Source organism: Dipodomys spectabilis, unplaced genomic scaffold (genome assembly GCF_019054845.1).
Source record: "Dipodomys spectabilis isolate Male_0828 unplaced genomic scaffold, ASM1905484v1 ptg000289l, whole genome shotgun sequence".
Taxonomy (NCBI): Eukaryota; Metazoa; Chordata; class Mammalia; order Rodentia; family Heteromyidae; genus Dipodomys; species Dipodomys spectabilis.
Window position 1 is genome coordinate 6,693,662 of NW_024870966.1, and position 25,579 is coordinate 6,719,240.

At 53.1% G+C, this 25,579-nt stretch overlaps 1 protein-coding gene across 1 annotated transcript in view; it reads left to right on the top strand.

Moving 5' to 3' along the window:
• Window positions 1–801: 801 nt before the first annotated feature.
• Window positions 802–25,579, top strand: part of Dock1 (dedicator of cytokinesis 1) — a 439,069-nt gene continuing 414,291 nt past the window's right edge. Inside the window, exon 1 of the mRNA XM_042701327.1 lies at window positions 802–979. Within this exon, the coding sequence (XP_042557261.1) occupies window positions 934–979 (46 nt within the window). The 5' untranslated portion in view covers window positions 802–933. The remainder of the gene's footprint in view (window positions 980–25,579) is intronic.

Sequence of the window (25,579 nt, forward strand, 5' to 3'; positions counted from 1 at the left end):
TACCCGGCTTCAGCCTTCATGGTGAGGCTGCACCTCTCCCTCTCTGTCTTGCTTGCTTTCCCCTGGAAGCCATCAGAAGCCCTCATTACATATGGGGCCCGGTGACTGGCTGGAGAGCTCTCTGCCCCTCTGCTCACCATCTTCCTCCAGGCCTCTCTGGGTCGCCCCACTTTTAGGTCCGGCATTCCAGCCAGAGCTCCGCTGTGGGGTCCCCTCCCTTCCCAGGCCCAGGAGGACCTCCCTGCTGCACACCGAGCCACCCTTGGGACCTGTGGCAAGTGGGCTGCGCCGTGCCTGGGGCCACCCTCTCCCACCAGGTAGGCGCTCCCTTCAGACTGGCGAATGAGCCACGTGTCTTGGAGCGCCTCACCTCTCCTCCCATCCTCCCCCTCCCCCGGCTCCCCGCCAAGGTAGAGCCCCAGCCGCGGTGCACATCGTCCCCCAACTCCCCGTCGTGGCCTGGAGGGCTGCGAGCTCAGGAGAGGGAAAAGAGGGCACCCCTGCTGCGGGCACGCGGGGCCGGCCCGGGCTGCGTCCCGGTCGGGCTCCGGAGTCCCGGGGTCTCGGGGTCGTTGGGCCGGGCTGCGTCCCGGGGTCTCGAGGTCCCTGGGCCTGGCTGCGTCCCGCTCGGGCTCCGGGGTCTCGGGGTCCTCGGGGTCGCTGGGCCGGGCTGCGTCCCGCCCAGGCTCCGGGGTCCCGCGCGCGCCCCGGCCGCCGCCGCCGCCGCCGCCGGCCCCCGCCCCCGCCGCCGCTCCCGGCCGTTCCCATCCGGCCCGCGACGCCCCGCCCGCCCCGTCCCACATGACGCCGCCTCCGCCGCAAACTTTTTCCTCCCATCCTGTCGCGGCTCGAAAGGAATGGAAAATGGCGGCCTAGGCGCGGACTTTCCGGCCCGACCTGCGGCGGCGGCTCTCGGCCCCGCGGCCGCGCACCATGACGCGCTGGGTGCCCACCAAGAGGGAGGAGAAGTACGGCGTGGGTGAGCAGCGCCCCGCGCCCCCTTCCCGGAGCCCCGGGGCCCCCCGGCTCCCCGCCGCCGCCGCCCGCACAACTTCCCGGGCCGCGGGCGCCGAGCCTGTTGCTGCCCGCGCGCGCGCGGTCCGCGGGATGCGGGGCCCGTGGCCGCTCGGTCCCCCGCCGTCCCGCGTGCGTCCCGGGGCCGGGTCCGGGCGCGCGGCGCGCGGGGCACCCCGGGTGCGCGTCGGCTCTCCCCCAGCCTCTCGGGTGAACTTTGGGGAGCCTCGGGGGCCCTGTCCCCAGCGGGGTCCGGACCCCGCGGCCCGCGCGCCCGCCCGGGCGGGCTCCTGGTTGGCGGGAGCCGCGCCGCAAGTTTCCTGCTCCCATCCCGGCCCCGCGTCCCAGAAAGTGGGCCGCCCTGCGCGGCCCGGGCGCCCGGACCCCGGCGCCCGCCTTCCCGGCCCGGCCCGCCAAGCCTGCGGGCTCCTCCCCGACCTGCCTCGTCCCGTCCGCCCGGCCCGGTCGGCACGCGACCCCCCGGCTTTGCAGCCCGCCCCAGGAGCCCTCACCTTCGGTCCGCCTCGCCCCGGCCCCAGGTGCCGCTCCCCGGGCGCCGCCTCACCTGCAGCCCGGCCGGGCCTCGAGTCCGCCCTGCCGCAGGTCCGCCTCAAGTCCCGGCCTCGTGCCCAGCAGGCCCGGAGGGCCCGGGACCCCCGCCGCGTGGACAGCCAGCGGCTTCGGTGTTTAAGGCGGGGAGCAGGCCGAGGGGCCGCCCTGCTCCGGGAGCACCGGGGCTGGGCTTCCCGCCGCTCTGGCTGAGCACACCGGGCACCGACACCCCCGGAGGGGCATGGCAGAGCCAAGTCCTGTGAGCAGGGAGTGTGTGTGTGTCCCCCGACCTCCCGCCTGAGTTCCCAGGTGTGCCTCGGAGAGGCAGGCTCGGGGGGAGTTTCCAGCCCAGAGGCTCTGGGGTCGCAGTGCAGGAGGCAGGGTTGGATGGCCTGGAGGCAAAGCTGCATCGTCCCCACGTGCCCAGCCCCGGAGGAGTGAGCAAGCCCAGCCCCAGAGGCCGGTGCAGGGGCGCCAGGAGACCCCCCCCCCCATCCCATCTGTGACTGTGGCCACTTCCGTGTTGCAGGGTTAGGGCAGGGAGGCTTGTCCATGCTTTAGTGAGCACCGTGCGCCGCTGCTGCCAGGTCCTTGGAGTGGAGGAGGGAGGGAGGGAGGGCTTCTCTTTGAGCCTCCACCCTGTGTGTGCTGTTACCAGGTCTTGCGCTCAGGGCACTGCCCCTTTAGCTTTTCGCTCAAGGCTGGCCCCTGTCACTGGAGTCACATCCTGGTTTCTAGCTTTGTGGTGGTTACTGGAGGATCAGAATCCCCCAGATTTTCCTGCCCAGGTTGGATTTGAATGGAGATGCTCAGATCTCAGCCTCTCCTGAGTAGCTGGGATTACAGGTGTGAGTAGCTAGGGTTAAAGGTGAGCACCAGAGCCCTGCTTCCTCCCACATCTTCAAGGAGGCACTCATCCAGGTGGCCTTGATGGTGTTGGCGGGCACCATGTTTGAAATGTGCCCTGTCCACGTGGTGAAGACCAGAGGGAGCGTTGCCAATTATGGCAGGCATGGGCTCCCTGAAATTGCAAGTTGTGGTGAGAGGCTTCTCAAGGAGTGGCAGGTAGGTGGGTGGCTAGTCCTGGGCCAGAATATGCCAATAATCTTGCCTGTTGTCACTCATAGCTCTCTTCCAGAGAGCTTGACCAGCATTTCTGTTTAGGAATTATAACCTCACACCTCTTGCTAATATTTTGAGATATTATGTTCAGAACTCAGTGTTGGAAAGTTCCCGGAGGAGAAAGGCGCTAGGGATGGCTTTACCAGGGAAGAATAGCAAGGTGTAACTGATTCTCCTGTGGAGTGGAGCAGGGGGTGGGTTTTATTTCCATTTACCTGATGGGGAGACGATAGCTGAGCTGGGTGAAAGTAAGGGTTTCAGGAGGCCCTGTAGAGACTAAATCCTCTATCTGAGAGGGTGGTGGGGAGGCTGGAGACTTCAGCAGGCGGAGTGGGAGGGTAGCTGACCGGTGGAGTCATCCCAGGCGGCTGTGCTGTGCTGTGCTGTGCTGTGCTGTGCTGTGCTGTGCTGTGCTGTGCTGTGCTGTGCTGTGGTGCTGGGAGTTTGTTCCCAGGGCAGGTGAGGGGTTCGGGTGTGGCCGTGAATGATGCAGGGAAGGGTGCAGTAGCTGACTGGCTATTTCCAATGAAGGGAAAATTACTGCAGATCCTTCTTCTCAACCTCAACAGTTTTTTGGGGAGCCTAACAACAGAGCAGTGTTTCTCTGGGCTCTGGTGGGTGGGCCATGCTTCCACTCGCCACTTGGCCCATGAATGGATCACGAGGGGAAAGGAAATGGTAAAACTCCTTCTCACTGGGAAACATGAATCATAGCTCATTGTTTGAGAGTACTTTGGAATCTGCTAGAAGCATTGTTTGTAAATTGAGACGCTTCAGTTATTTATTTATTTTATAAAAGGGTAGACAGCTGATTTGTGGACTGTTGTGTAGAGGTAGGAAGTGTGGGTTCCCTGGGTTCTCTGCACTGGGCCCCGCCGCTGACATTTGCCCCATGGCTCCTTCCCCTTCCTTGGGCTCGTGTGGGACTGTGTTTAGGGCTCTGGCTTATTTGCACTGGCTTCACGGTCCCTGAAGGATGGGCCATAGATTCTTTTCTGTCACCTCTCCCCCCCCTCCTCCCTCCCCGCCTCATCTTCCCTCCCACCCCCATGGCTGGGCAGGGTCACCTCCCGGGAATCAGGAAGAGGAAGTGCATCTGGATTCTGTTTTGAAGGCTGGATGAAGAGGTGAGGCTTGTGTGCGAGGTAGAGGAAGGACCCCAGGACGCCCCCAGCCTAATCCCTGCCCCCTGGGAATAGGATGTGCTAGTTATATGCAAAGGAGCTTTGTGGATTTGATTAGAGCTTGGGAAGGAGAAATGGTCCTGTATCCTTCCGGTGGGGAAGAGGGGTGCTGCAGAAAGGAAATCATATCCCAAACCTGGAGGATTCAGTGGGCAATTGTTGATTCTGAGATTAGAGGTTCACTTGTGAAGGGAGCTAAGGGCAGCCTGTAGCCAACAGCTAGCCAAGGAACAGGACCTCTGTTCTAGCTTGGAGACAGATTTCTCCCAGAACCGCCTGATCAGAGCCAGCACCTAGAATTAAGCCCTTGGGCATTGGGCCTCAGAAGTGGACATGCTGCATCTGTGTGTGCTTAAGCTGTTGAGACTTGGGGCAGGGGGCCTGGTGTGGTAGCTGTGAGAACCAATGCACAGGGACGTACAGGAAGTGAACTGTTCTGTCGCCAGGTTGGTGGAACACCGTGAGCCTTGTCTTGCCTTCTCGCCTTTAATGGGATGGGGCCTTGGCGCTTCACACACGTTTGATTCCTGACTCTTACGCCCTGTGCAGTGACCCCTGAGCAAATTGACTACCACTTTTTAGTCCTGTCCCCATCTGGTAGGGGAACTGAGCCTGTTTACTGCAGACTTCAAGCATTCGTGGAGTCAAGGGGGGCAGACATGTGTTTGAGGCATGCCAGTCACTCCTTCACTTGTATTAATTTTTCATCAAACGAAGGGCAAAGATTGGAAATGAAGTGACAAGTGATTTTCTGTTTAGATTTCATCATTATGGTTTCTGGGGAAATCTTTTCCTTCAAAAGTTGCTGTCTAGGCTGTCAGAAAAAGAAAAGTTGATTTCTTAAAAGTATTATGACCACAGAAGTTTGTAAGTGAAGGTGTGCAAGAGAGACCTCCTTTGTTATCTGAGTCAGCCTTGCCATTCACTAGAGCTAGAGGGAAAAAGATTAGTACATAATATGTATCTATAAACCTGATTATATTTCAGAGACATTATGGAGAGCTAAAATTTATTGTTGTATCACTTTGCCTATCAGATCAGGTGTCTGGTCAGGATTGTCTTAGGGGTGTGACTAGTCCTTTTTTTTTTCTTTCTTTCTTTGTTTTGGTACTGGTACTGGGTTTGAACTCAGGGCCTCACACTCTTACTTGGCCTTTTATACTCAAGACTGGTGCTCTACCACTTAAGCCATGGCTCCACTTCTGGCTTTTTGCAAGGTAACTGGAGATAAGAGTCTCAGGGACTTTTCTGCCCAGGTTGGTTTTGAACCATGATCTTCAGATCTCAGCCTCTTGAATGGCTGGGATTCAGGTGTGGACCACTGTAATCCTTTTGTGTTCGCTTTTGTGTTCGCTTGTCACCTCTGGGTGCAGAGGGTGAAGCAGAAAGGAAGCAGCAGGTTGAGCCTGTCCCTGGGAGGGATGGAGCTCACCCTCCCTCCTTTTCCTTCTTTTCTTTCATTAAGGTTAGCATATTCAGCAATTGCAGTCATGGAGAATAGATCTAGTGTACTTGTTACTAGTTTTCCCCAAGTTTACACCTTGTACAGCTATAATCCATTCTCTGCAGCAGGACACAGACACTCATAGACAAGATGCAGAACTTTGTGCATCACGAAGACCTTCAACCCCTGGCCACCATCCATTTGTTCCCTGTCTCTGTATCAACTGGCGTCATACAGGGGCTGTGTGTGGTTTTGGGACCAGCTTTTCCTGGTTGATATATTTTCTGAGGATCTCTCAAGTTGTGTCTCTCACGTTGGTTCCTTTTCATTGCTGAGTACTGTTCTTTCTGTCTCTGCCACAGCTTGTTTGACTGTTCATCTGTTGGAGGCCATCTGGGTTTTGGGTATTACAAATAAAGCTGCTAAGAACACTCGTGTACAGGTTTTTGCATGAACATACGTCTTTACTTTTTCGGGATAACTGCCCAGGAATAAAATTGCTGAGTCCTGTGTTAGTTGAATATTTAGCTTTTTAAGAAGCTGCCAGGCTTTTCCAGAGTGGAAGCACCAGATTGCATGGCCACCGGCTACTCTGTGTGTGTGTATGTGTGTGTGTGTGCGCGCGCGCGCATACGTGCTGGCCAGTTCTGCCCTGTCCCTGCCATCTTTGCTATTATCCCTGTTGTCTGGGCTGTCCAGTCTGCTAGGTGTCTGCGGCCTCAGTGGGGTTTATGTGGACGTGGAGGCAGCATGCAGGTGCCTGCGCCAGTGGGGGTGGTGTGGGGCTTTGAGGGACTGCGCCTGGCTGCTGTGGTGTGCAGCGAGGTGGGGAAGCTCGAGGATCCACAGCTCTTCTGATTTCTTGTCGACCATCACTTAGGGGAGGGAAGCTGTGATTTGGTGAGCTTGGAGGGATCAGAGTTTGGATTTTCTCTGTGGCCGGTCCACGTTTCATTCCTGTGACATGGGTAAGCTTCCCTTTTCCAGTGCTTAGTTTTGCCACCAATTTGGCAGGATGGCAAGTTCACAGGAGCAAATGGCTGTGTCTGTCTAAGGCCCTGCGGAGTCCTGGAATGCAATGCAGTGGCACTGTTCGCACATCTGCTTTCCTCCCCTTCCCCCCTTTTTTTAGTGCCAGTCTTGGGGCCTGACCATTGTCCCCCAGCGTTTTCACTGAACTCTATGACTTGAGCCACAGCTTCACTTCTGCCTTTTCAAAGGTGGTTAATTGGAGATGAGAGTCTCATGGATTGTCTGGCTTGTGCTGGCTTTGAAACTTGATCTTAAGATCTCATCTTGCTGAGTAGCCAGGATTATACCTGAGCCATCCTGCCCTTGGCTACCAGTAGTCTTTCAGTATTGTGGTGGGACAGGACACCCTGTGGGAGCTGTTATTCTGACATTAAAATTGCTGTGCACAGTGCATATATTAGCTTGCTGGTGTGGTTGTCACAAAGTACCCAGACACTGAGGACATTCACCCCCACTAGGTTCCCTTCTTGGGTACTAGTTGCTGAGGGCATCACCCCCCCCCATCCCCCCCACCCCTCACCTCCCAGGTTCCCTTCTTGGTTACAGAACTGATGCTGGTCCTCCAGCACATGGATGTGGGCACATGTCCCCCTTGAAGTAACAGTGTGATCTGCATGGCGGAAGGTTCATCTGGGTGGCCTGGGGAGCCGTGGGGCCTGTGGGAGGTGGGGACGAGGCTGTCAGCCTAAGCCTTTCCTCTTGGACTCGGACATTTCTGTGTTCAGACCTGGAACTTCCTGTGTAATCTAATGAAGTCCGGAGCAGGAACTCGAGCAGCCCTTCCGCGTGGCTGCTTGTGGGCCTGTGGAATGGCTCCTGCCTGCCTTCAGCTGCTCTGTGTGGCCTGGGCCATTTCCAGTTTCTTAGCACGAGTAGGTGCATGCTGGTTTCAGGATCCCGGCTGGACCATGGTGGAAGGAATGCCCTTCAGCTCCGGGCTCTCTGGTGTTGCATATTTCCTGTCATGCAGGGCTGACCACTGGATACCTCCCGGGGGCTCTGCATGTGGTCAGCCTGCCTCCAGCTTGGCTCATCTCCCCCAACCACACCACCTGGGCAGCCTTGGGGCAGGGGAGGGGCCTGGCTTGTGACAAACTAATGACCCTGGCTTCATGGAACAAGCGTTTAGATATGAGTCATTCGTCCTCCCACCTGCAGGTGTGAGGCTGGCTTTGTCCACAGGCCGAGGGCTTCATCCCAGATGGGTGTCTGTCAGCTTGTTAAAATTTCATTTGGGTGCCTGGAGGGGAAGAAAGGCACTTTATCTTGGCATGGGCTGTGCCATCAAAGAGTCTGGTGTCATGGCCTGGAGAGTGCCCTGGACACCTTTCCTGCAGCCTTGAAACCCCTGCTCCCTTCAGCTCTATATTGCTCTGTGACCTGGGCCAGCAATTTATCTGAAGCCACCGGCTCTCCTTGGTAAAATTAGTGGCCGCACCAACCCTGGCGGCATTTCTGAGGATAAAGAGAGAGGACCTGGCACAAGCCCGGCCCCAGCCTGTGCAGAATGAAGGCTCATTTCTTTATGGGTTGTTTTCTAAGGAGGAGCCCAAAGCTTCTGCAGCCCCTCCCTGTTGTGAAGAGAAAGTGGGAGGCCACAGCTCTGATGTCAGAGCCCAGCTACCTTGGTTGCTGACCCCCAGGGGACCCTGGAGGGACAAGGCAGGGCAGAGTTCCGGACTCCCCAGTGCATCTATCAGGGAAGGTGCTTCTTCATTTCTACTGTGGTGCAGTTGTACTTCAGAGCTCTTGACAGCCAAGATTCACCATTGGTTTCCTCTGGAGTGTGATACAAATTGATGCACTATCTTGAATGATTTAACTGAATTGAATACATTATGCAAACATTTCTATATCACTGTAGCAATTAGAGCTGTTAGCTGCTGTAACAAGCAGCCCCACTGTGCTGTACTTCCTGTCATTATATTTTGCTTTCCATGGACCCTGAGAGTGGAGATGGGAGGGGGTGCAGTGCAGAGGGCAAGGCTGGGCCCTGCCCCGGCTGGTGTGGCTCCTTCCATCCTTTGCCTAGAATAGCTTGTCTTCCCTGCTGGGGTGGAGGTGGTTCCTTCTGCTCCAGGTCCTTTGCTCTGACCTTGGTCTCTGGCCAGGCCTACTGCAGGTATAATGTGAGCCAGAGAGTGTGGGCTTCCATGCCTTCCATACCAAGGCCTTCAGATACGTATTCCTCACCCAGCAGGAAGTGTGAGGGGAGGGGCTCTGAAGCATTATTGGTGTTGAGCACTGATGGTACAAAGTGGGTTCATGAGTAGTGTCTCCCAAAGGGCTGGGAAGAGAGGCCGGTGAGGACCGATGCCATCTTCTTCCTTTGTGTCTGTTTTGCTACCTGGGTCCTGAGGATTTCAAGATCTTCAAGGGTCTGGACCCGGACAAGCCCTTTAAATGTGGTTTTCATAGTGGCCTGGCAGCTCCTGATGTCACCATCAGAGTGAATACCACCTTGGTCCCTATTCCTTACACCAGAAGTGCACACACACCCTATACATACTGAACATTCTGGTCTGTATGCCTTACACTGGAAGTGTATGCACACCCTGTATGTACTAAGTGGCTGGTCTGTATTCCTTATGCCAGAAGTGTACACACATCCTTGTCCCTATTCCTTACACCAGAAGTGCACACACACCCTATACATACTGAACATTCTGGTCTGTATTCCTTACACTGGAAGTGTATGCACATCCTGTATGTACTAAGCAGCTGGTCTATATTCCTTACGCTGGAAGTGTACACACATTCTGGTCCCTGTTCCTTATACCAGAAGTGTGTACATATCCTATATGTTCTAAGCACTCTCTGTGAGCACTCTGGTTCCCCGCTGTCCTCACGGGACTTTTATTCTGGCACAGTGTCCCTTACCGGACACCCCGTGAGCTCTTGCTGGCTCCGTGTGGACTGGCCTGCTTGACCTTGCACCATGTGCAGAAGTGGTCATGACCAGCTTGCTTTCTGCTCCGGCCAGGATTGTACCGTTACATGAATTCTTACTGAGTTTTGAAGCTTTGGAGGAACTGGGCCTTGGGTATTGAAATATGGCTCCATTATGTTTTCATGGCCAAATCAATACAGTTTTTGTCTTAGAGTCCAGAAAACATCTCTGGCTCTGTCCCTGTCCTCCGTGGCCTCCTCCCTCGTCTCTTCCGGCTGGTCCTGGGTCATGACCTGCCGTTTCCTGCCGTTCCATCTTAGCTCAATGCGCCACATTCTGCTCGGCTCCCTGGCTTGTGGACCTGTCATGGTAGCCTTTGACCTCTCCCTCTTGTGCTGAGCCCAGGTGATGGGACAGCTGTGAGAGGGCCAGTCAAGAATGATCCCTGGTGCCCCAGACCTAGGAGAGGGGGAAGGGTGGGGGAGGAAGGAGGGATGGGAGTCTCCCCCCTCCAGGACTCCTGGAGCTGTCTGTTGCCTGAATCCCTTCAGGTAGATTTTAGAGATGTGAGGGTCCATGGCCAGGGGAGGCAGGTTCTCCCAACTGGGCAGAGTTGTCAGAAGCTGGGGGCAGGCCGCCCTGGACCAGGAGGAGAGACCCCGTTTCTCTCAGCCCCGGGCATCTGTGCCCAGCTTGCACCAGCTGCAAAATGTATGAAGTGGTCTTAGTGCAGAGAAGGGAATTCCTCCTGGTGACATCCGGGGTGCAGGCCCCCTGGCCTTCCTCCCCCTGTTGCTCTCCCGCCTCACGGCATCTGGGGTGCAGAAATCCCTCCTGCTGTCCCAGTGCCGGGGGTGTGTGGCCTGAGGCGCCCTGTCCCGCTGTGCTTGTGTGGGGTGTGGATAACAGAACTTCCTGCCTCTCGGAGTTGCTGAGCCTTAAGCTAATTTCCACCCAGTGTGGACCCCTCCAGCGATCCCCTGAAGATGTCCCCGACATTGCTCAGTGTCCCCTGGGGACAGAGTGCCCACTTCACTGGCAATCACTCCACTCACGGGCCGCAGCCCGTCCACGTGCAGCCGGTCCTCCCTCGGCAGAGGGCAGCCGGAGCAGCCGCCATCGGTCCCTGCTCTGTTAGGTGGAGGCTTAGCATCTTCGCTCAGCAGCAGCACGAGGGAGGCCGGGCTGCAGGCTGAGCCCGTGGGGGAGGGCGGCGCCACATAGGGGTCACCCCACACATTGCCAGCTCCAGAGAAACACCCAAACTCAGGTCACACTACAGTTTCAGCCCACCTTTGTGGGTTGAAAGTAACATCTGAGGTCAAACTATGACGAGTTGGGGACCATCTGTGTTTGGGAAGAAAAGCTGGACCTGACCATCTCGACCCTTGTGGGGTTCAGGGGGAGGAGGACTTGGAGGGGAGAACTGAAAACCAAGGGACCTGGGGGCCCTGTGGCTTGGCTCCTTGACTGTCTAATGGTTTGTGTAGCTGGCAGCCCCTCTCTCCTTCCCTCTCTCTTTCCCTCCCTTCTTCCCTCCCGTTCTCCTTCCCTCTCCTCTATCCTCCCCTTTTGCCTCTGTCCCAGTACTGGGAATTCAGGGTCTGGGCACTGTCCCTGAGCTTTCTTTGCTCAAGGTTGGTGCTGTGCTACTTGAGCCACAGTTCCACTTTTGGCTTTTTGCTGGTGAATTGGGGATAAGAGTCTCAAGGACTTTCCTGTCTGTCCTGGCTCTGAACCATGATTCTCAGATCTCAGCCTCCTGTGTCTCTAGGATTACAGATATGAGCTGCTAGTGCTGTTTTTCTCTTTCTGAGAGAGTTTCTGGGAGGTCAGCCCTGGGAGAGATGTGTGGATACAACTCTTCCTGTGAGAAACCATTCTGGTTGCCTGGAGACCTTCTTGAGCTCCAGACCTCAACCTCCCAAGGTTGATTTGTGGGAATAAAGGCACTTGTCAAGATCTTGCGTTATTTTCTAAAATAGTATCTTACTTTCTTTAACGTAATTGTCTTTACCAGGGGCAAATAATGATTTAGCAGGAGGGAAATGAGATTATTTTTCTTCCAAATTGCTGCCCTTCTTCTATTAACTTTCCATGATTTATTCCAAATCCTTCTAACTTCATGTGTGTTCGGCCATCCATCTGTCAAAGGCAGGAATGCGTCTCCGGTCCCTGGGCCTGCGGCAGGCCCACCCACTTCTTTGGACCATTCTTGGAGATGGGGAGATGGTGCTGCTTTGAGGACCAGCCTGATTAGATCAGGGGGAAGCTGAAGTGGGGTGGGGGCCACCCAGGGAGCCCCCTGGGATGAGAGGGAAGAGCCTTTGCTGGTGACCCTGGCGATGTCCTGTTGATAGTTCCCTACCGAGGTTCTGTGGCCCTGGTCCATGTGACTCGGAGGGGCACAGAGCCCTCCGGTCTGGTAGGCCACAGGGCATTTGAAAATGCATTTCTTGCTTTCTGAAACTTCTTTTCTGAACCACCCTTCAACTCCCTTTCCCGGCCTCCGCTCTGCTCATCTGGCCTGGGTGGGGACATCCAGATGGTGAGAAGGTCCTCCCTGCAGTTGCACAGTGGGTGTCTGCTCCAGTCCCCAAGTCCCTGGGGCTGAGCAGCATCCTCTTCTCCGTTCCCAGACCTAGTCTGGCGCTGTACTCCTTGTGCAGTGCGGATGAAGGGACGGGTTTCATCGCAGCCGAGTGTCATGAGCAGCCTTGGGGGACCTGGAGTGTCCTGTGGGTGGGTGTGGCAGCCCGGGCTGGGCTGCTCCTTCCAGGACACCGGTGGGCTCAGCTGTGCAACCTGTGGAAGATGGTGTTGCCCTGACAGTAGAGTTCCTCCACCAGGGCTCTGTCTAATCGGCATCTTGAGTTGCGGGGCCTGGTGGGTGGGGCTTGGCGGTGCTCCACGCCCTTGGTGGAACCCGAGTCTTCCAGATAGTCTGGGGCCATCACTAGCATTTTCTTGATCTTACTCTTCCTGGTAGAATTTTCTCCTAAGTCTTCTTCCCTCTTGGCATTGCTATCAGGACACATTTTAAGTCCTCCTTTGAGACTAGGGTTGTGAGTATGGTAGTCTCACCAAAAGAGGCAAAGCAGAACAAATGAAAACTCAGTATTTTATTCAGCTGCTGGTATACCTCACTTCAGTGACTACTAGGAGGAAAATTGGGTCTGTGAAGGGAGATGGTGCCTAAGACCTGGCAGCCATGGGACCCCATGGCAGTCATAGGAGCCCCTTAGGGTTCTGAAGGGCTTCGAGACTCTCTGAGCAGCCCTCTGACAAAGGGTCCACCACCGGCCTTTCCTTTCCCAAATGCTCTGAAAAGCCAGTGACATCAAAGGAGAGAACAGATACCAAAATACTTTGTAATTGAAGAGGTGAAGGGAACCGGTAGAAGGTTCTCTCCACAACTGGGACGGGCCACTTTTTTTCTATAGAAGTTTAGATGATAAATACTTTTGACTTTAGGTACCAAGGGCAAATTGAGAATGCTATGTAGGAGCTCATTCAGTCACTAAAATATTGGGCCAGCATGGGTGGCTCATGCCTATAATCTAGCTACTCAGGAGGCTGAGATCTAGAGGATCATGGATTGAAAGTTTGAAGTCAGTCTGGGCAGAAAAATCTGCTAGACTATATCTCCTAAACCAAGAAAACAAAACAAAACAAAAAGGCGCACCGGCAACAAACAGCAAAAAGCAAGACTTGGAGGCATAGCTCAAATGGCAAAGCACCAGATGAGCAAGCAAGCAACCTGAGTTCAATTAATTAAAACCAGGGTGGGGGTTGTGGCTCGATGGTGGGGTACTTACCTAGCATGTCCAAGGCCCTAGGTTTGGTCACTTGATTACCAGCACTGAAAAAAAACAAAAAACAAAAGCCAAAACCCAAAAAAACCAAAACCCAAGAGTTAGAAACCAGAAACCAGTGTTAGATTATCAAAAAATTAACAAAAACATTAAGCATATGACCCAGGGACTCCACTTAAAGCAGTTAACTGCAGCTCAAAAATGTTCATAGCAGACAATTCACGATACTGAAAAGGTGGAAGCAGCCCAGCTCAGCCAACAGCTGAGGAATGCCTAAACATCAGGTGACATGCTAATAGGATAGAATATTACTTAGCCATAAAAAGCAATGGTGCTGTGATTTGTGCTGCAGCGTGGAAGATCTTGTGAACACTATGCTGAGGGGAAGGAGCGCATCACAGAGGCTGTGTGAATGAATGTGTGTGTATGACATGGCCCCACGTGTGTGAACAGTACAGGATAGGCAGCTCCACAGGGACAGAGACTGGGGTGTGGCATGTGGAGAGGCCTCTTAAGGCTGGAGTCTCTCCTCTGTGTGTGTATGTGCAGTGCACGAGTGAGTGTGCAGGTATGCCAGTGCTGGGGCTTCAATTCAGAGGCTCAGTTAAGGTAGAAACCCATGCTTACCTTATGAACAATGTCAATTAAGCCAAGCTTTGGGTCATCTGGTTTACCAGCTGTGTTTACTTGTCTTTGGTTTTGAGTCTTAGACTTTACATTTTAGAATAATGGCTTATTTTTGCAGTAACATTCAGTGCTAGTTCTTTAAGCAAATAATACGAAAAGAGTAAGGATGTAAAAGAAAAGCTCCTAAGCTTTGTTATTCTCCAAGTAACGTTTGAGGCAAAAATAACCACTGTTGTAAGCATATTGCTGCCCACGAGCTGTGGACTGAATCTTTGCATTCTCCCACAATTCATGTATCCAAAACTGGTCGCCCAGGGCTGGTACTTGGAGCCAGGCCTTGGGCATGTGATAAGGTTTGCTGGACTACTGCCCTCAGGGAAGCCCCACAGATGTTTCTTGCCTGTCTGTTCATCTCCCTTCTTCCCTGCCTCCCTCCCTCCTTCCCTTTCTCCCTTCCTCCCTTCCTTCTGTCCTCCCTCCCCCCACCTTCTCTCTCTCTCTCTCTCTCTCTCTCTCTCTCTCTCTCTCTCTCTCTCCTGTGTGTGTGTGTATGTGTGTACGCGCGCATGTGTGTGTGCACATGCACCTGCCTGCCTGTGTATGCATGTGTTCTGATACTGGGGCTTAAACTCAAGTCCTCACAGTTCTGTTTTTTTTTTTTTTTTCTCAAGGTTAGTCTTCTGCCACTTGAGCCACATCTCCACTTCTGGCTTTTTGGTGGTTAATTGTAGATAAGCGTCTCAGGGACTTTCTCAGGACTTTCCTGTTCTGTTTGGCTTTGAACCAAGGTCCTCAGGTCTCACCTTCCTGAGTAGCTAGGATTACAGGTGTGAATATTGGCACCTCGTATGTAGTCCAAACTGGGCTTGTGGGCTTCATCCTCCTGGTGCTGGGATTACAGGTTTGTGCCACCACACTTGGCTCACAGAGCTGACTTCTTTCTTCCACCATGTTGGGATGGTGAGAAGGTCCCTTCTTTGAAGCAGAGCCTCACCAGACATCACATTTGCCAGCCTCGGGAATGGTGGGGAATGAGTTGCCATTGCTAAGAGGCCACACTTAAAGCATTTTGGTTGAGCAGCCAGCGCTGAGGGGTAGAAGTTCAGTAGAAAAGCTGGAGGGGGCGGTTAGGGGAGAGGACCCTGCAGCTAAAGGGAGCCTCTCCAGGAGGTGAGGTGGAGATGGAGGCAGAGGCGGTGCTGAGTGGTGAAGCTGAGCTTGAGTGGAGGTGGGGATGGGGTGGGGTGGGTGGAGGGGGTTTCTCTGGAGATCCCCGTCCAGGACAAGGGGTTGGGGGAAAGGCTCAAGAATAATCGGGCAGAAGTTTGGTTCTTTTGGATCTCTGCCTCTTGCATGCATTGCCTCTGGATGAATAAAAAGTCAAAACAAAGCAAACTTGTCCAAATTCAGAAACATTCTGCCTTTTTCATTGCCTGGAGTTCCCTGTGGGGACCAGCTGTGGGCCAGGGCTCCGGAACATTTGTCTGTTCGGTGTCCCTCTTTGATCTCTGTGGTTTCCAGGCCGGCACTTAAAGGTGGGATTAGCGAGCCTGCACAGTGAAGGATCCGAGTCCCTGAAGCGAAGGATGGAGCGTGTTTCTTAAGGACAGGGTGTGAATAATCGCAGCGCTGAGCGTCTGTGTCTCGTGGACGGACCTGCCACTGCGCATTGCCTGCCTGCAGCTGTGCAGAGCTATGCAGAGACTGGGTCGTGAGCCAGCCCTGGCCTTCCCGCCTCCAGCACTGATGTCACCGTGACTCAGTCTGGGCCCCAAGAAATGCAAGGGTGGTGTCCACTCTCACTTCCCACTGTCACACATCTCTTGGAGACAGCTGCCTTTTGAGGTAGTAGGCTGTAGTAGTTTTTTTGTAGTACTGAGGTTTGATCTCCTGTCCTCCTTATTGCTGGGCCGGCACCCTACCTCTTGAACCACAGCTGGTCCTTTTAGTCTTTAGTTACTTTCACCAGCTATGTCTTGTATATGTCTGAACTGGCCTGGACTGGGCTCTTCCTACTTATGCCTCCTGTGTAGCAGGGACTACAGTCATGAGCCACTACACTCATTCTTTTAATTTTTTTTGGGTGAGGGGGTAGAGTCTCACTAATATTTTGCCAGGGCTAGCTTTGAACTATGATCCTCTAGATCTTGTCTCCCAAGTAATTAGGATTATAGGCATGCACCGCTACACCTAACCCTAAAATACTTTTATTTGCGTGCATGTGTTTGCATGTATGTGGATGTGTATATACACATACCACACCATACACAGACACACTCAGAGCACACACATTCCCAGAATGCATCCTCCTCCCTCTTTGTTTTTGCTTTCTGTATTTATGTTATCTATAACCAGCTCAGGTCTGAAACTATTGAATAGAAAATTCCAGAAAGGAGTAATTGCTAAGTTTTAAATAATTTATTATATTATATTGCTGTAATTGTTCCATTACTGTTTGTTGTTGTTGTGACTCTTACTGAGCCTAATTTATAAGTTACCTGATATCATAGGTGTGTATAATTGCCCAGTTTTTATTATTGCTGTTACTCGCTCACTGTGTCTAATTTATAATTGCATTTATAAATATGTAGGAGAAGCACAGGACTGCTGTTTAATGCAGTCCTAGGGACATCATGGAGCATGTATGCTGGGGTGGGGGGGGAGAGAGAGAGAGAGAGAGAGAAGAGAAAAAGGGAAGGAAAGAGGGAGGGAGAAGGAGGGAGAGAGGGGGGGGGGGAGGGAGGTAGAGTGTGTGTGTGTGCGCGCGCGCGCACGCGCGCGCACGTGCATGTGTGCTTGTGTAAACAAAGGGTGGGTGTCTCTACAGGAATGAACTTCTGATGGAATGGCTTCATTCTTCGGAGATGTGTTGGTAACAGCTGTCAAGCTCTGAGCTTTTGACCTTTCCCTGGAGGCTGAGAGGCCAGGCAGTGTGGAGAGTGAACTCTTTATGACATTTATTGGTTTTGTGCCAGTAACTTGAACTCTGAGCCTCACATTCTTGCTGAGGCCTGGCATTCTATCACTTGAACCATGCCTCTGCTTCTTGCTTTTTGCTGGTTCATTGGAGATAAGAGTTTCATGAATTTGTCTACCTGGGCTGGCTTTGAACTTCAATCTTCACCTTGATCTCAGCCTCCTGAGTAGCTGGGGTGGCAGGGGTTAGCCCCCAGTGCCTGGTTCCAGATGACTCCCGAGGAAGAGGGAAGGTTTTCTTAGCCCTGGGGTAGTGCCGTGACTCCTCTGAGCAGAAAATGAAGGAGAGTCAGGAAGGACGGAGGCTGCCTTAGCGGAGGATCGTGGGCTCCTTTGGGGAGGCTGCCTGCCTGCCTCCAGATGAAATGCTGTGGGTTCCAGAGGGGCGCAGAGGCCCTGCCACTGCTGATGGGGCTGACAGTGGCCATCTCGGGTGCTCAGGGGTCTGGGAGCTGCCTTGTGGTGGCCAGGATGAGAAGCGGGTGTCTCCTTTGTGTGTGCTGGGTGGGGCCACATGGTGCCTGCTCCCTGCAGAGTGGGTGTGGGGAGGTCAGCTTCCAGCCTGCACCTGCTAACCCCCTGGGGCATTGCCACAGGATCCTTGGCACCAGGGAAGCAGAAAATCGTCCCCATGACAGACCTACCTATCTTTTCTATCTTCCGTTAAAACAACAACAACAATGACAACAACCCAATGTAATAATACTGGAACTCTCTTAAGTAGAATCAAGAGATTTCCATCCAAATTACTTGCTGTTTGTTCTCAGTCTGAATTGAGATTTCCAGGAAAAGTAGATAAAAGAGAAAGCCATTAAACTTTAAAAACCATTTTTCCACCAGCATTTGCATACATTTGCATATCAATTTGAGGGAAAGCACATTTACTTGTGCCTGCTTGGCTGTGTCCATTGATAAACAGCCTGTGTTGGGGGGACTGTGGGGATCAAGGGTTAAATTGTGGCTACTTTCCCCGCCCCCCAACAACCAGGTGGTAGAAATCTGAAGTTTCAGTGTCCCTAACAGAAAGTGACCTGACTTGACACTCGCTAGGGTCAGTGTCATGAGCAGAGATGACGCCGGTCACACTAGGGACCCATGACTTTCCTCCAGTGTCACAGTCCTCTCATGGAGGGGTCAAGATACCCAAGAAGGCAGCCCAGAACGTTCTGCAGAAAGTGGGGTCCCCTGCCCATGCTGAGCAGGGCTGAGGAGGGTGCCTGGGCTCCTGGGTTCCTGGGCAAGGAACGTGTTCCCTAGGCACTGGAGGAGCGCGGCCTGCTTCCTCGGATGAGACTGGGATCGGGGCTCAGGCCTCAGTCGCCACACGTTGTCAGGGGTCTCACACCATCAAAGCAGGACTTTCAGGTTCCCTGCCCCACGATTGTCCCCCATGGGGGACCGCCGAGGGACCTGAAGTGCACAGCGGCGGTGCCTCGCCCATCTTCCTTGTGCATCTAGAGAGTGAGGTGCTTCATGTGATAATGTTAGCAGATTCCCTGTCTGACTTGCCGTTTTCCTACAGTTACATTAGAGAGAGAGAGAGAGAGAGAGAGATAAGAGAGAGAGAGAGAGAGAGAGAGAGAGTGTGTGTGTGTGTGTGTGTGTGTGTGTGTGTGTGCACGTGCACACATATGCCTGTGCTTGGGCAGGTTTGAACTCAGGGCCTAGGTGCTGTCCTTGAGGTTTTTCATTCAAGGCTGGTGCTCTACCACTGAAGCCACACCTCCACCTCTACTAGAAGGTGGTAAACTGCAGATAAGAGTTTCATAGACTTTCTTTTCCTCCCTGGCTTTGAACCGTGATCCTCACATCTCAGCCTCCTGAGTAGTGAGCATTACAGGCGTGAGCCACTGCCACCTGATGCACCCTCCCTTCAAGGGTCAGGCACTCACATGTACATTCCAGATCCTTCTGGAAAGCCCCATTACTTAGAAGTAGGGATGATCTATTCCTTTCTCTCAAGAGAATGTGGGTCCTTCCTTCATGCACTCATCAGTTGACTCTGAGTCAGAGCTGCCCTGTGTGACACCCTTCGTGGGGTCAAGGCCGGCTTAACTTCCAGCCTCATGCCTGCCGTCTAGGAAGGCCGTGCCCCACGATGGGTTGTAGTCTGAGCCAGTGATTTGAGACGCACCAAGGGTGGAAGCCAAGTGCCTTAGTGCTAAGCAGCTGTGGCGTAAGTCTATGTGAGAGGAAGGACCCCGGACCACACCGGGGAAGGAGGGCAGAGGGGCCTGTTTCCCCGGGGTGCCATACCAGCCGCCCTGGGTTGATGACCCAGAGCTAGGACCAGGGCTGCTGGCAGCTCTGTCCCCAGGGCCTCATGAGTCTGGACTTGTAACTTTGCCCAGCATCCTGAAGACTCCAGGTCCCTAGCCCACTTCCTTCCTTCCAGCTCCAGGCATTGCGTTGTGGAGCTGTGGCCTGCACACAGTGGCTACAGAAAGGGCTTGAAATGTTGAGTCCTAGTACACACACATACACACACACACACACACACACACACACACACACACACACAGGTCCTGGGAAGGGCTTGAAATGTTGAGTCCTAGTACACACACATACACACACACACACACACACACAGGTCCTGGGAAGGGCTTGAAATGTTGAGTCCTAGTACACACACATACACACACACTACACACACAGGTCCTGGGAAGGGCTTGAAATGTTGAGTCCTAGTCACACACACACACACACACACACACACACACACACACACACACACACACACACACACACACACAGGTCCTGGGCTGGGCTTGAAATGTTGAGTCCTAGTACACACACATACACACACACACACACACACTACACACACAGGTCCTGGGAAGGGCTTGAAATGTTGAGTCCTAGTACACACACACACACACACACACACACACACACACACACACACACACACACACACAGGTCCTGGGCTGGGCTTGAAATGTTGAGTCCTAGTCACACACACACACACACACACACACACACACACACTACACACACAGGTCCTGGGAAGGGCTTGAAATGTTGAGTCCTAGAACACACACATACACACACACACAGGTCCTGGGCTGGGCTTGAAATGTTGAGTCCTAGTCACACACACACACACACACACACACACGTACGTCCTGGGCACTGCAGGAGATCGGCTGGGCTTGAAATGTTGAGTCCTAGTCACACACACACACACACACACACACACACACACACACACACACACACACACACACACACACACACACACACACACACACACACACGTACGTCCTGGGCACTGCAGGAGATCCCCATGGCCCAGGACTCAGGCAGCTGACTCGTGCTCGTGCAGGGTGGTGTGGCCTCCGGAGAGCTGTGCTCTAGAGGTTGCTGTGGACTGCTCTCCATCAGCAAGGTTTCTAGGAAAGCAGAACGACCTTCTCACTCTGGCCTGGTGGTGTGCGAGGTTGGTAGGAGAGGACACGGGAGGCGGGGCCAGGCTGGGGCTGGTCAGCCTGGAGCAGCGGGCAGTGCTGCTTTCCTGGTGCCAAAGAAGGCCAGGCCCCGTGGTACCTGCTCAAGGAGCCCTGGGAGGCACTGCGGGCCGGTAAGGGAGCCCTGGAGGGGCTCCGACCCTGCTGGTATGACTTGGCGTCAGACGTCATCGCAGGACCCCCTCCGTTACTCTGTGGATGTGTGTGTGGGTCGCTGCTTCTGCACTCCTAGTGTGGCTGGGTGACCCAGCTGGAGCACCTCCCACAGCTGGCATGGATTCTGTGGGACGTGAAGATTTGCTGCTCTTGCACATACGTTGAGGTGACAGCCCTCAGCTTGCGGGAGACAGAGGCTGCTGGTAACCATGGTTCATGTGGGGTGTTGTTGCTGAAGTACAAGCTGCCAGCACCTGGGTGTCTCGGGCGACACCTTACTTGATAGCAAAGACTCCTCTGTAGGCAGATGTGCCCTGCCCATCCTTATGGATGCCACTGTGTCTCAGCCACACTGTGTCCTTGGGGCGGGGGAACTTCCTGCCTGCTTTACTCTTGCGCCTTCTCAGTTGGATGCATGGCATTTGCTGATGGCTTCCTGTCCTAGGTGCCAGTCTTGGTGGGGGATGAAGAGGTGGAGGAGACACGGCTGTGTGTTTGGGGATGCTCTGCACTGGCATGTGGTAGCAGAAGGACAGAGATGCAGGACAAGTGAATTGTATCTGACTCAGTGATGGGTGGCTTGAGATAACCAGCAACCAGCCCTGACTGGGCTTCATTTGCACCTGACCAGTGTGAATTCTCCAGGGTACTTCTCATTTGTGAATCTGAAGTTACTTTCGTGTGTGTGTGTGTGTGTGTGTGTGTGTGTGTGTGTGTGTGTGTGTGCGCGCGCGCCCACCCCTGTGTGCCTGTGTGCTTGTCAGGGCTTGGGCACTGTCCCTTAGCTTTTGTCTTCAAGGCTGGTGCTATTCTGCTTTTACCACAGCCCCACTTCAAGCTTCCTGCTGGATCATTGGAGCTAAGAGTCTCACGGACTTCCCCGCCCTGGCTGACTTGGGACTGTAGGACTGTAGGCCTCTGCTGTCAGCCTCCTGAGTAGCTAGGATTACAGGTGTGAGCCCCTGCCACCTATCTTTATCCACTCTTAAAAGTCATGGCGTTCATTCTAGACGCTTTTAAGTCTTTAAGAGAGGATTTGGATTTTTATTACCCAAACAAGACACAGCAACCTGCCACAGCCGTGCCCTCCCAGCTTTTGGAGAAAAGCATCAGTGAAGTCCCCTGCCAGTGTACCCGGGACCCCGCAGATCCCAGTGGTCACCGAGGCTTAGAGAGTGGTACCGCATGGGTCTGCCGCAGATTCTCAACTCCCCAGAGAAGCTCGCATCTTCTGTCTTGCCTTTACATCGTCTGAACTCAGGGGTATTTAGGATCCAAGCCTGAGAAATTCTGAAGGTGTATTTCAGCTTTATCCTGAAAAATCACCGCCGCTCGATGTGGAGCGGTGCAGGGAGCAGCGCTGAGCACCACGGTTAAGTCCACAAGAGCAGGGTTTTGATTTCCTTCCTCTAGTTAAAAAGATGGATGCCCACTTATCTATTTTCCCACCTGCTGAGAGTCCAGCTGCATTCATGGCTCAGTGACTGCCGGCCATGGCTTGTTCGGAACTTACGATTTCTAATTTTTTTATTTTTGTCTTATCTTCTTTCTGAAGCCCATAGACTCCCAGGCTGACAAAAAGGATTATGAGAAATCTAAAACTTCTTTTGAAATGGGGACAGTTGTGTCCCAGTCACAGAAAGAGCCTCATTTTGGATGTGGCTGATTTTCATCTGGAACTTTCTGTGAAGAAGGCCTGGAGGTTTGAAGTGCTTGTAAATATGAATGAGTTTTCTGGTGTATGTGGGATGCCTGAGTTTTATGGGGGAAGTGCTCTCTAGTGCTGGGCCTTGGAGGTGGGGGGAGAGCAGGAGGTTGGAGATAATTGCTTTACTCCTGCTCTGGACTAGTGGTCCCAAGGTGAGGATCTGGGTGTGAGGATTGGATGGCCAGCAGGATCCACATGCCTGGTTTTGAACTCAGGGCCTGGGAGCTGTCCCTGAGCTTGTTTTGCTCATGGCTGGTGCACTACCACTTACGCCATACCTCCACTTCCACATTTTGGTGGTTAATTAGAGGTAAGAGTCTCAAGGATTCTCCTGCCTGGACTAGCTTGGAGCCGCTCTCTTCAGATCTCAGCCCCCTTAGTAGTTAGGACTACAGGCATGAACCACAGCACTGGGCTCCTTGCTCTTGAAGTCTTTCAAGCTGAGACCAGGCTTGGCTGTCAGGGAAAGGTGTCTTCCTCTCTCCCTTTTTTGCCTATCTGCTCACTGTCTCTGGGACACCCTCAGTCTGGTTCCTTGGCCTTGCTGTCTGCTGGCCCGCTGCTGGGCACTGTGTTCTCCATGAGGAGAAAGAGGGCATGGCCCAGCCGTGACCCAGTGTTTGTATACCCGGCATCTAGTTTTGTCAGGCTGATGATGAATGAAACTGAAGTGTGAAAGTTCTGGAAGCTTCCTGAAGCTCTGTGAGAGCAGTTTTACACAACTGAGGCTGTCTCCACCTCAGCTACTGTCTGAACCCACACGGGTGTCCGGCCTTGCCCGGCCTGGCTGTGTCCTGTGAGTACTGATGGATGCTGAAATGTAAACTCTGTACCAGTTTTGCGCGTCATGCATTGCTCTTTCTAACTGCATCCCTGGTTATTGACAAGCCTAAAAACCACTCTAGCTTGCAGCGGCAGGAAGGCGGGACGGAGGGGACTGGGCGTCTGCTCACGGCTCACCCACAGTACACTAGGCTTGCCCCACGGGCCACCCCGGGGAAAGAATGAAAGTCATTAACATAAACCTGAAGAAAAACGGTCGACTCTATGGGGAGAAGTTGGATTCTTCTTTGCTGTGTTAGGGCAGCAGCCCTGGTTCCTGGTCCCAGCAGGCAGGGTTCAGTCACCTGTCCTGGAAGGACTGTGGAGGATGGTGTGGTGGGGCAGAAAGGGGGGGCCGCCTCAGTGGGGCGGCCCTGGGAAGGACAGGGCTGATGGTCTAAAACCAATGGGGAGGGTTAGGTTTCCATGGCAGCATCCCGGGGCCTGGTCTGCTTGGTCATCATGTTGGGTCTTGACCTCAGGGTCTCCCACGCAGGCTGTGGCGGTCTGCGAAGGCCGCGGTCTGGAGGTACTTTCTGTCTTTGACTGTGGATGCTCATCAGTCAGGCCTGGGATGCCTGGCTTCTGAGGTCGGAGAGGATCCTGCAGGAGGACTCAGCAGGAAGGAGACAGCATCCTTCTGCTTTCTGTGGACTTTACTGTGTACCGCAGATGTTCTTCCACTTGAGCCACACCTCTTCTTCTGTTTTTTTTTTTGGCTGGTCATGGGGCTAGAACTCAAGGCCTGAGTGATGTCCCTGACTTTTTTGTGCAAGGCTAGCACTCTACCACTTTGAGCCACAGCGCCACTTCAAGTTTTCAGTGATTTATTGGAGATAAGAGTCTCATGGACTTTCCTGTCTTGGCTGGTTTTGAACCATAATCCTCAGGCCTCAGCCTCCTGAGTAGTTAGAATCCTAGGCGTGAGGCACCGGTACTCAGCTTCTTCTGGCTTTTTGTTGGCCAATTGGAGGTGAGTCTCTTGGCCAACTTCATGATTCTCAGTTCTCAGCCTCCTGAATTGCTAGGATTATAGGAATGGGCATTCAGCTGCCTTTGTTATTTTCTTTTTTTTTAATAAGGTGTGTTTATGCCTTGGACTGGCCTGGACTAGAGATTTCCTGTTTATACTTCTCAAGTAGCTGCGATGATAAACACACGCTACCATGCCCAGCTTTTATCAGTTGAGATGAGGGTCCCTTGAACTGTGTGCTGGCCTTGAACTGTGGTCCTCCTGAACACCACTTCTCCAGTGGCTAGGATTGTAGGTGCAAGCTTTTGCTTCTGGCTTTAATCTGGCCCTTTCTTTGCATTCTCAGTAACAAGAAGTGTACTCTGAGTTAAGCATGCTGACATCAACTTTGGGTACTTGGGGTTACTCTCAGTAAGCTGCCTTGCTTTATAATTTTGGTTTAATTTCATGGGAATGAATTGAGAATAAATTTTGAATTTTGAATAAAACAATCGTAGGGTGAAGAAAGATGTGTAATAACTCTGCTTACTCTTTCAAACCAGGGTTGTTTCCCAATTTAGAGGACAAGTAAAACCTGGGATACCTCATAGTCAACGTTAATTTTGCAAGTGCCCCATTCATAAACTCTTCAGTGCAAATTAATCAAGAATGCCTCCTTCTACAGTTGGCCAGAGTGTAATTAGTGTATCAGAATTTGGCACGTGTTGACCAGCAAGCACAATCGGCTTTCTTCCCAGAGAAATCAAAAGTGTCAGTGGAATTACAGCAGCTGATGTGCTGCTCTATAGTTTCACCCAGATCATTGTTTTGAGGGTGACTTCTTGTGATCAGGAATCTATACACCAGGAAGCCAGCAGATGGGCAAATGGCCAGTGCAATGGTCAGCACTCAGTTTGTGGTCTTTGTCATGGTGTTCAGGGTTCCTCTAGCCCAGGGTCACTGTTAGGACATTTTTATGAAACCTGCCGATCCCTATCATCATTCCTGTGCTCTTACCAGAGGGCGTTTCTGTCCCTTCTCTTCCACAAACTCCCTGGTGTGCAGAGGGAATGGCAGAGAGGTGGTTTGTGTTGTTTGAATATGAGCTGAAGGCACTGTCCCACTGTGTCTTGTGTTGCTGTAACAGAATGCCACAGTCTGGGTACCTTTTAGAGCAAAGATACTTATTGCTCTTCATTCCGGAGGTTGGGAAATTGAAGATCCAGGAGCAGTGTATGCCGTCTGCTGTGGCAGAGGACATCAGGTAGAGGGAGGGCGGCAGGAGGTGTGCTGAGGTCTGTGACTCAGGCCGCTGCTGCCCCTACCCCATGACCTTCTCTACCCTGGTGGCTGCCATCAGTGGAGAAGTCTGAACACATAAACTTTCCAGTGGGGAGCCCACTGGAAAAATAACACACGTACTCCCTAAAGAAAGCCCTAAAAGACACATAAAAAGAGGCTTCGTGTGAGGATCGATTGCAGACACCTAAGTCCTGATGAAATGTCTCACTTCATGGTGCTCGTGTTGACTCTGATCTTTTCAAACGCAAAAATAAAAGAACATCAGTGAAGTAGCCCAGCCATAGCAACAAAAACCTCACAGACGGCTTTTGTGGATTTACTGCACTGAGTGATAGACAATGGCCTTTTCCGGGAAGGGAAGGCCTCTCCTCCATCCACTGGGGCTGCTAGGATGCCCAGCTCAGAACTGTGGGTAGTTGTTGAAGTTGTTGAAGTCTTCTTTTTTAAATTGTCACGTATTACATGGTACATGGCAAGGGGTTTCATACATGCATAGAACACCCTCGATTATATTCT